Here is a 10,730-nt window from a genome sequence, read left to right as displayed (position 1 = left end):
ACTGGAAATAAAGCGGGCGCCACCACACCCAGTTGAGAGTACTTTCTTTAAAGCTCACAACCCAGTTAAAATATTATCCTAATCTTAGGAGAAAAAAAATTTGGGGCCGTCTACGACTTCCGGTAGGACACTATTACCTCTGCGAAAGCCTCAAGGACTCTATCGGAGTCAATTCCCTGACTCTAGTCCTTTCTGGAGAATCTTAACAAAATTAACTCATGAGACCTCGACCGCTCCGCAGGAGCAGTCACGCATCCGTCCAGAACACAAGAGTCACGAGACCCTCCTCCTGCCTCGAGAAAAATCAAGCTACCGATGCAAACTCTAAAACATAGCAACTGTGTCCAGACCCCCTTCCCCCTGGGCCAAAGTCCCAGGAGGAAGCCACCAGCCCGACACAGAGACCACCGGAGCCGAGCCAACACGCAACGACCTCGCGCAACCAGGAAGAGGAATAGCCTGCACACACGGGCGGCTCTGATTGGCCACGGCCTTAGCTCGAACGCCCGGGCGTGTGGCGTCACTTCCGCTGGCCCCGCCATCTTGTTCCCAGGGGCAGTTGGCGGAAGAGATCGAGCTCCTCTGCTGCCCGTTCTGCCTTGCGTCCGGAGTTCTCCCCGCCTGCGTTTTTGGCGTCCGTCTCGGGCCCGGGCTCCCGTGTGTCGGCGTCCCAGTTGCAGTCCCCCGCTCGGCTGGGGCACAACGCGGCGGGCTCCTTGCCCCGACGGCCTTCCATGGAGTAGGTCCGGGACCGTTGTCCCGAAGAGCGCGATCGAGCTTGGCCTCCCTCCTCCCGCCCGCCCTCCTTCCTTCCTGCCGCGGCAACATGGCCAACAACAGCCCCGCGCTGACCGGCAACTCGCAACCGCAGCACCAGGCGGCCGCGGCCGTGACCCAGCAGCAGCAGCAGTGTGGCGGCGGCGGCGCCACCAAGCCGGCGGTGTCGGGCAAGCAGGGCAATGTGCTGCCGCTGTGGGGCAACGAGAAGACCATGAACCTCAACCCCATGATCCTCACCAACATCCTGTCGTCGCCTTACTTCAAAGTGCAGCTCTACGAGCTCAAGACCTACCACGAGGTGGTGGACGAGATCTACTTTAAGGTACGCATCCTCTAGGCCGCGTGTCGGGGGTAAGTTCGCCAGAGCGGGGTGTCGGATATCGTGGATGCACCCCCCTTCCCTCCCTCCTGAGACCCGAGGATTTGGGGGAGGGGGAAAGTTGGCGGAGGGAGAAGAGAAGCTTGGGGCTGGTTTGGGACGGGTCGGGCTAGGGTCGCCCTCTTTTTTTCCTTTTCAGGTTTTGTTTTGTTTTGTTTTAATAGCCGGGCGAGCCCGCCACAATCGATCTTTAACCTACCCCAACCTCCTGCCTATCCCTAGGGAGCTGTTGGGCAAGAACTCTAGGGGAGAGGAGAAAAAGTAATACCAGAAGCCTGTCCAAGTTCACCATTTAAAAAAAAATGACTCCTTTTTACCTGTGTCGACTAAGCACTAACTCGGTGCTTCTGCCGCTGCCCCCCCGGGCCAGCGGAATTACTGAAGTAATTACTTCAATGTTGGCCTCGTGCTCTTCGTTAAGCTCTCCAATCCCGACAGAAATTGGCCAGTGAGTGTGTCGGGTGGGCCGGGAGGGTTGAGGGTGGCGTGGAGTGCCAGGGCAAAAGAGGTGTACAGAAGGCCTGGAAATTTTTCCCAGCAGGAAGTCAGGAGTCGAAGGTGTCAGCCACCTGTGCGTTGGGCATAATTAGAATGATCTGGGCCCTGGGCTTCTTTCTGCGGCAGGGTCGGTGCTGGCTTGGCTGTGCTGGGGAGCTCACCTGGCGCCTCCTCACTGCACTCTTGTCTCAGTTCTTGTTTCGTTAGCAGGATTGACTCAGTCTTGCAGCGAGGCTCGGAGCAGCCCAGGGTCGCAGGTAGAGGTATGCACTATTAATCATGCTCAATCGCCAATAAATGCATTTCCCTGGTTAAATGAATGGCTAATTAGGTTTATTTTTTCCGGTTTGGTGTTGGGCCATTGATTTTGGTCTCACTAACTAGAGTCTCCACTTCCCGACAAATTAGGTAGTTTAAAAAATACCTTCCAGGCCTCCGAGGTTAATTTATATTTTAATGAGTATTAATAGTCTTCATGTCTTCAAGCATTTTCGCTAGAGCATGTAAAGTAAAACACATCCAATTGTTCTTGTCTTTTCTAGAAATTTGGGACAGACCAAATAAGATCTTTTTTTTTCTCATTTAAACACACACGTGGAGATGTTAACGAAAAGAGATTCTGTATATTTTACCCACTTTTCTCCCAGCCACTTGTTCAGGTTAATGAGAGATTTTTGAGGTACTAATTGCTTTGTATAGACAAACCTTTTAACTTTGGATATATAAAATATACACATACTCTTGGTATTCTTTTACAAAAGCTGTTAAGTAGGTGTAACTAATATTATGAAGTAGTTTTTTAAAACTAGCTTTTAAAAGGTAAGACCTTTTCAGTGTGGATGCAGCATGGTGAATGATGATTGTGGATGCAGTTAACTTTGAAAATTTGGGTCCCTGTACCTTTGTGACAGGTTGTTTTAAAATAGAGAGTAATATTTCAACCTAATTTCAAATGTATTCTGAAAAACGTATTCTATTAGAAAGTATGTTTAAATTCATTTTTAAAACTAAAATGGGGGGGACGGGGAGATGCCCCTTGGACTAAGTATTTTTTGCCTTTGCGGGGGACCTAAGTTCAGGTTCCACCATCCACATCAGGCAGCTAACAACCACCGTACCCTCAGCTCCAGGGACCCACACATACATGTAATTAAAAGTGAAATGTGACTGAAAACTTGCTAGGAAATTTCTTTGGATCAGATAGTCTTTGAAATGTATAGGCTTCCAGTTTTACATGGTATGCCCTCTTTTGGGTGCCCTTTAAGGAATAGAAACTGTGGTTCAGTGGTAAGTTGGTACAGCACTTACCCAACATAGATGAGACCCTAGGTTCAGTCTCCAGCACTGGGGGCTGGGTGGGATGTGACTTAGTCTGTTTGTTGGGAACAGGAAAAAAACTCCATAAGGTGAGCAAAACAGTGTTGTGCTTCAATTTAAATGGTTGGTTGGTTGGTTGTTTTGCTTAAAATAAAGTATAAAGTATTACTGTGTATGGGCAGAAATAAAGAGCAGGGTTTATTTAAGAAACAAAAACAGGTCTAATATTTTCCACTTATCTCTAGTATCAAGCTTTTTGCTATTTGGGGGTAATGCTGTTTTCATAGGGTGCTCCCTTTAACAAAAATGATACTGTTATTGATTCAATTTGGTATATATTAATTACTTCACACTTAACCTTTTAACAGTTTATACTCTGGGTTTGCAGTTTGCCTAAAAATTAAGTATAAGAATGATCTTTGTAGCCTTGTAATTTTAATCTTTAAAATATTTAACTTGGAATTAATTGATCCAGATGAAAAATGAGAAATAAAAAGTCCCAAGGTGGGTTTGATTTGTAGTCCAAGCCAGCCTGGTCTAAATGAGATCCAGGCTGGCCAGGGCGACAGAGTAAGACCCCATCTCACGTCCACTACCCCAGGCCTTAAATAAGCCCTTCTTGCCCCTGCAGAGCCCTAGAAATAACCTTCATATTTTTTGTAATATGTATTTAACTTTACTGTAAAAGTGACCTGTCTGCTTTGAAAGCATGCCAGGGTTTTGTTGACTCCTCTAACTTTGTTGGTGTGGAGTCTGAGCAGCTTTCCCAGTGATGCTGTACTTAGTGTGTGAGTCCAGGATGATGGTGGAAGGCGCCCGCACAGTGGCTCGGCACTTGGCGGAGTTGCTCTTAGGAACTGTGCCTCCTGTAGTTCCGGAGTCCGAACGTTTGTTGTCTTCCTTTTTTTTATTTTCAGGTCACGCATGTTGAGCCATGGGAAAAGGGGAGCAGGAAGACTGCTGGCCAGACGGGGATGTGCGGAGGGGTAAGTAGAAGTACGTGCATTTTTTTTCCAGTTTTTCTGTCTGCTGAGTTTATAGGAGAGCTAAGGGTCCGTAGATATCCAAATACCGATTCATTGGCAGATCTTAGAATTTTCCAAAAGTGCAAAAGTCAGGTCTCCATTGAATCAGATTAGGAAAAGCATTAGTTTTTATGCCCTCCTTTTAATTGTAGATTATGGTTGTTGATAACAGCATCCATCAATGGGTATTAAGTATCTGCTTATTTGTTATTAACTGTTTCCCTTTAAAGGTTCGAGGTGTTGGAACAGGAGGCATTGTTTCTACAGCATTTTGCCTTCTATACAAATTATTTACCCTGAAGTTAACTCGAAAGCAAGTGATGGGTCTCATAACACATACAGACTCTCCATATATCAGAGCCCTTGGATTTATGTATATAAGGTATGTGTGTGTTTATCTACATATTTAAATAAATACTGTATTTTAGTTCACATAAACTCAGTAGATTTCTTGTTATAATTGTAGGTATACCCAACCCCCTACAGACCTGTGGGACTGGTTTGAGTCCTTCCTTGATGATGAGGAGGTATGTCAGCAAGGGTAATCATCGCCTTTCTTCTGATTACTCTGCTCTTGCCCTTTTATTTTTTGGAAGTTTAATATCTTCAGAATTTCTGTACATTTGTTTCTGTACAGTTGTACTTTGGAGATTATTATTCATTTGCTAAGATTTGATTACTTTTCTGTGTTAGGTTAAAATTTTAAGTTATTTTAATATGCTTTAAGAGTTAGTATGTTTTAATAGCTTCAATGATAACTTTTTCTCTCCCAAATTAACTCTGTATTGTGTTGATCTTAGCTCCTACGGCTGATAGTTGCTTTCTGAGGGAGGGGCTAGACATGACAGGCAACATGCACTACTGTAACTGTAGGCATTTTAAATCTCCGAACGCTTTCTTGGCTTTACTATGACCTTTTTCAAACAGCAGTATTTATATTTGCGTGTAAGTATAGGCTTAGAAAGAGTGAGACTAGCTTCAATAGCCTGACAATTACACCTGTCCAAGTAAGAAAATAATAATTCTTTTCCATTTTTCTTTTGAGCCTGACACTCAGTGTTACGTGGGTCAGTCTCAAACCTGTAATCTTCCTACCTCAGCCTCCCGAGTAGCTAGGATTACACACAGGCTTTACCACTATGCCTGCCTCCTTCTAGCTTTCTCAGCCACTATACAGCACAGTGTTTTAAAGACCAGGCTTAACATTGTAAAACTCAACCTCATAGTCCCGTACCCATAGCTCTGGGCTTGATTCCAACACCTTGGAAAAACACAGTTCTTTTCCTAAAATTAGTACTTGAGGTTTTTTTGGCTAATCTAGTCACTGTCTCAAGCCTTAAGACAAGATGAGCGAAGATTAGAGTCATATTCAAATTCTACCCATATTAATTTACTTAGTGAAGATTAGAGGATCAACGCATACTCAATTGTGAGCTTTATTGTCCTTGCATCCACTTTTACCACTAATTTGTAATTCAGAGTTTGTAGAATTAAACTGCTTCTGTGAGTGCAAACAAAAATTTGGTCCTTAATATGGCACACCTTTAATCCCAGCACCTAGGAAGCAGAGGCAGATGGATTGCTGAGTTCTGGACCAAACTGGTCTATGTAGTAAATTCCAGGCCACCCAGAGTTATATAATGAGACCATGTCTCAAAAAAAAATCTTTTTTGTTGTTGATGAATATATCCATCTAATAAAAATTTCATTTTTATTATATGCCCACCTTTAAAAAAAAAAACTCACTCTGTAGACATAGAGGAGAACCATTTTGAGACAAGGTCTTGTGTAACTCAGGCTGGCCTCAGACTAGCTGAGAATCAAGGCCTCTACTACTGATCCCCTGTCTCAGTTCCCTAGTGCTAGGGTTACAAACAAGCCCAGAGATGGTTGTTAAAAATTTCCCTGTCCTGTTTTGGCCTGTTTACCAAGCTGTTTATTAATTCAAAAGATCCAAGAAGTGTTTGAGGTAAAATCATAATTGTTAAACTTTTCTCCTAGTTACATGTCTTTTTTCAAAAGAAAGATTAAAGCACTTCAAAAGGCATGTCACTTTTAAAAATTGTTCTTAGGTTTCTGAATGCTTCTAATTTATCTGTTCTTTACTGTGTTTACAAGCCTGAGGTCCTCTATTTGAGCTAACGTATGTTTTCTTCTTTAGATATCTGCAGCGATTATATTTGGAAATACTGTATATCTGAACACTTAAATGTGTGTGAGTGCAAGCAGTTTTACCTTTAGCTCTTGTTTTCCTGTGTAGATAACAAATCTCACTTTCCTTGTGTGCTTGCACTATAGGTTTGGGACTGACAATAGCTGACTAACATGTCCTGAGCTGTGAGAGGGCATAGCAAGAAGGCCTTCATGCGGTAATGACCCTTTTCAGAGACAATGGTCATCATGGATTATGCGTTTCCAATTCTTTGTTCATTTATTTATTTTGTACATAACTTTAAATTAGAAACCTCACTGCTTCATGGCAGTTGGTTTGCTATTGCTTCCAGTTTTAGCAGGGCTTCATTTTGTATTGCAGCTGTTAAGAGATAACCTTTAGATAGGAAGTCTCAGAAAGTAGCCCCTACGTAGCTAGGTTTCGGCACTAGGTACGTGTGCAAACGTGTCCTCAAGTGCAGGTATGTGAAATGTCGTGTTAACCCACTGGTTCCACGTACTTTAGTGAGATAAGGGGATTTTCCAGATTTTTGGTTAATGAGTAAGTCAGGTCCCTTTATGCCCAAGAGGCTGCAGGGTTCTTTTTCACCTGCATGTATATAATTAGCCTAAATATAGTCTTCATTCATTTCCAGATTAGGATACACAAATTGAAGTTTTTCTGTTAGTTTTTTATAGTTGATTCCAAAGATGGTATAAAAAAATTTTTTAAAGTGTTCATGTATATGTTGATGTGTCTTTTTTCTTAACCGGTAGGGTATCTCTTATGTTTCATAGGACCTAGATGTCAAAGCTGGTGGAGGCTGTGTCATGACCATTGGAGAGATGCTTCGTTCTTTTCTCACAAAATTGGAGTGGTTTTCTACTTTGTTTCCAAGAATTCCAGTTCCAGTTCAGAAGAATATTGATCAGCAGATTAAAACTCGACCTAGGAAAATCAAGAAAGACGGAAAGGAAGGCATTGAGGAGATAGACAGACATGTTGAGAGACGGCGATCCAGGTAATGACCAGCTATTAATTTTAATTTACCTATACAAAGTTCTTAGGAACATGTGGTTTTTCCTTTAATTTGTCATTCCCCCTAAAATAATGAGAGCAGTTACATTATTGTACACATACATGCCAGGCAAGCACTCCACCACAGGCCGTACCATCCAATAATGAGAGCAGTTACATTATTGTACACATACATGCCAGGCAAGCACTCTACCACAGGCCGTACCATCCAAAGGTTAATCATTATATTTGATGTGTGTAGTAAGCTGATGAAATGTTTGCAGTATATTTGGTTGGTTTATGTGCTAGGGAGTATTTGTGGTTGAATATCAGCCCCAGTGTTTGTTCTAAGGACATCCCATGTAAGTGTTCCATTGAGCTGCAGGTATCCCGGCCCTTCCAGTGTTTGCTTTCTTACAGTTTCTTCCTTTCCCTTTTTCTTAGATCTCCAAGAAGATCACTGAGCCCACGGAGGTCTCCAAGAAGATCAAGAAGCAGGAGTCATCACCGGGAGGGCCATGGATCTTCTAGTTTTGACAGAGAATTAGAGAGAGAGAAAGAACGCCAACGACTAGAGCGGGAAGCCAAAGAGAGAGAGAAAGAAAGGCGAAGATCCCGAAGCATTGATCGGGGCTTAGATCGCAGGCGAAGCCGCAGTCGGGAGAGACACAGAAGTCGCAGTCGCAGTCGTGATAGGAAAGGGGATAGAAGAGACAGGGATCGGGAAAGAGAGAAAGAAAATGAGAGGGGTCGAAGACGAGACCGAGATTATGACAAGGAGAGAGGCAGTGACCGAGAAAGGGACAGGGAGAGATCAAGAGAGCGCTCCAAGGAGCAGAGAAGTAGGGGTGATGGAGAAGAGAAGAAGCACAAAGAAGACAAGGAGGACAGACGACACAGAGATGACAAAAAAGAGTCCAAGAAAAAACACAGCAGAAGTAGGAGCAGAGAGAGGAAACACAGGAGTAGGAGCAGGAGCAGAAACACAGGGAAGCGGAGCAGGAGCAGAAGCAAGGACAAGTCAAGCAAACATAAAAACGAAAGCAAGGAGAAGGTGAATAAAAGAAGCAGAAGTGGCAGTCAAGGAAGAACTGGCAGTGTTGAAAAGAGAAAACGAGAACACAGCCCTAGCAGAGAGAAGTCTAGAAAGCGCAGCAGGAGCCAAGACCGTTCCCACAAGAGAGAGCATAATGATAGCAAGGACCAGTCAGACAGACAGGATCATCAGAGCAGCCAGAGTGGAGAGCCAGAGAGCCAAGAAAAAGAACATAAAAACAAAGATGAGACTGTGTGAAGATTTTGTAAAATTGGATCACATTGAATCCTATAAATGTTGATTAAATTCTGCTTTTTCCCCCCAAGTTGAGATTGTGCAGTAGTTATGCACTCTGAGCTCCCCGTAGGCTGTGTTTTCTTTTGTGTAGGGAAGTGCCTTTGTAATCCCATTACGCATTGATGTTTTCACCCCTTTGAGTTGACACATGATGCACAGAATGTTCTTGCATTTTTGTTTGTTTTTAAAATGTACAGTCTGTACATACGTCCTGGAAAATGTTTTAATTCCTTTGGCATGGTTGCCATGTTGGTTAAATTTGTATAAGGCAATAAACTGCCACTAATTCTATTTTTATTTTGTAGGTGTGAGATTATGGTTGTGTACTGAAGTTAGCATGGCTGTGCTTTTCATAATAGAATGCTAAAGACTTTGGGAATGGATCTTGGATGTTTGTTTAGGAGAATTATGTGTTTTTCAGTATACATGAAGGCAACAGTTGGAGGGTTAACATTCTTGTCCACTGTATATTACCTTGGAAGCTCTTGTTAATATGTTGTTATTCTCCACAGTTAATGTTCGAGAGAATTTTTAAGAGGTTTAAATTAGGCTGTGATTGGATCAGAAGTCCTTTTAGCATTCTACCTCAAAGGGACACTGTTAGTATGCCTAAAATTTACTACTTTCCTTTTTACAATGTGCTTCCCCCTCCCTCTTGAATTCTTTCTCAGACTTTAAAAGTACTATATTAAAGTGTGTAAGCCTGGCATTGTAGCAACCCTATACTAAGGAGTGATTGGGAGAGGGCGGGGCACAGGAGCAGAGAAGCAGTCAAGCCTAAGCTTCCAAAGCATTTTATAAATGGAGAATACTTAAATTATGAAACAGCTTGATATAGTATCCTTTTTTAAGAATTTAAAACTTTTTTTATTGATAATGAAGATTGCTGTTTGAGTTTTTAAACTTAATCTAGGACAGAAATATTACCAGTAATGCAGTGCTGCGTTATTTAAGACTATCAGCAAATTATTTGATAGATTGTTCTTATGACTTGTATTCTGATTTCAGAAAACCATCATGAGTGTGGAATAAATACTGGATTAAATCCTTTATCCTGGGTGTTGGTTTCCCCCCCATTTGTTAACATTTAAAGAAAATTGTGGGAACTGATAAAATGTCAGCAGTTTTCTGTAGAGGAGATCTTGAGCAAAAGTGACTATTTAAAAAGAACACATTGCTCAGCCTGTAAAGGTGCTTCCCATCCAGCCAGACCTGAGTTCACCCCTGGGCTAGGAGGAGAAGGCTGGCGACAATACTATCTCATGGTGTACACATGTACCCCTGGAAACAGTCTCTTAAATCCTTGTAGGCTGGAAGGAGACACACTATGCTGGTACTTACTAGAATCTTAATAGCAGCTTCCCTTTTAGGGGAAGGTAGGGTGGTTTTGTTGTTTTGTTTTTGTTGCAGGGGCTCGTCTGTCCACATCAAAGCTGATAAGTGGTTAGGTATTGGTATTAGCATTATGGTTTAGGGTTTGTGTTGACCAATCAGGCATTTCATTGAAGAGCCCACAGGGGACATTCGTACCACTTCTAAGAAAGATCTCTAAGTGAAATGCTGTACTTTTAAAAATCTAGTCATATTTCAAATTGAGCAACTAGTGTGTTAGAACTAGTAGTTACAGATGTAGGTTCAGCAAGGTAGTTAAGTGGGTGCTGCCAAGTCTTGACTTTTAGAATCCACATAGTGAACAGGGGCCTGCATGGTGTCCTCTGGGCATACCTATACTGTTGCTGTCACATACTAAAACAGAATTTTAAGGAAATTGGAAAACTATTAAGTGTAATTAATAACTCAGTTTTATGTTCAGTTGATTTTTTTCCCCCTTAAAGTATCTAACCCTGGCTACATGATAGGCAGATGTTCTCTGAGCCATGTTCTCAGCCTTTGAGCATACTATTACTACATTGGAAGTGTTCAGTAGCGTAGGCAGACTATAGAGAGTGGCTTCCTGTGGCTGACGAGATTCATTGGTCATTTCTTAGACACTAAGGAATGCTTTTTTTAGTAAAGTAGAGATCTGGGCGTAAGAGTGCATGCCTTTAATCCTGGAAAGGCAGAGGCAGGCATAAATTCCTAAGGGAATTGATAGTGCTATTGATCTTCAAGTATCTATAGCCCTTCAATCCATATGATTTGTTTTTCTTGTGGTACGTGCAGGTTCTTCTAACCTGAGACCAGAGGCATTGGTCCCCCAGGGCTGGACTTAGAGCTGACATGGCGCTG

The 10,730-nt window shown here is 42.6% G+C and overlaps 1 protein-coding gene across 4 annotated transcripts; it reads left to right on the top strand.

Moving 5' to 3' along the window:
* Positions 1–539: 539 nt before the first annotated feature.
* Prpf38b (pre-mRNA processing factor 38B) lies at positions 540–9,553 on the top strand. 4 transcript variants are annotated; one of them, XM_029475275.1, is made up of 8 exons: positions 540–1,102; positions 1,868–1,920; positions 3,892–3,960; positions 4,230–4,381; positions 4,466–4,526; positions 6,298–6,368; positions 6,949–7,172; positions 7,613–9,553. In XM_029475275.1, the coding sequence occupies exons 7-8, from the start codon at positions 6,982–6,984 to the stop codon at positions 8,460–8,462; spliced, it is 1,041 nt and encodes a 346-aa protein (XP_029331135.1). In that variant the 5' UTR covers positions 540–1,102; positions 1,868–1,920; positions 3,892–3,960; positions 4,230–4,381; positions 4,466–4,526; positions 6,298–6,368; positions 6,949–6,981; the 3' UTR covers positions 8,463–9,553. The 4 variants fall into 4 exon arrangements, with proteins under 4 accessions (XP_029331135.1, XP_029331136.1, XP_029331134.1 ...); XM_029475276.1 differs by having other exon boundaries at positions 3,892–3,970; XM_029475274.1 differs by lacking the exon at positions 1,868–1,920.
* Positions 9,554–10,730: the final 1,177 nt, after the last annotated feature.

The sequence above is a fragment of the Mus caroli genome, chromosome 3, assembly GCF_900094665.2.
Source record: "Mus caroli chromosome 3, CAROLI_EIJ_v1.1, whole genome shotgun sequence".
Lineage (NCBI taxonomy): Eukaryota > Metazoa > Chordata > Mammalia > Rodentia > Muridae > Mus > Mus caroli.
This window is presented reverse-complemented; position numbering and strand designations above follow the sequence as displayed.

Excerpts from the sequence above, each read along its gene's own strand:
- Prpf38b (XM_021158153.1), top strand. The coding sequence starts at position 827 with ATGGCCAACAACAGCCCCGCGCTGACCGGCAACTCGCAACCGCAGCAC. Across the intron at positions 4,527-6,948 it reads CCTTCCTTGATGATGAGGAG|GACCTAGATGTCAAAGCTGG; the intron begins GTATGTCAGCAA and ends TATGTTTCATAG. Across the intron at positions 7,173-7,612 it reads GTTGAGAGACGGCGATCCAG|ATCTCCAAGAAGATCACTGA; the intron begins GTAATGACCAGC and ends CCTTTTTCTTAG.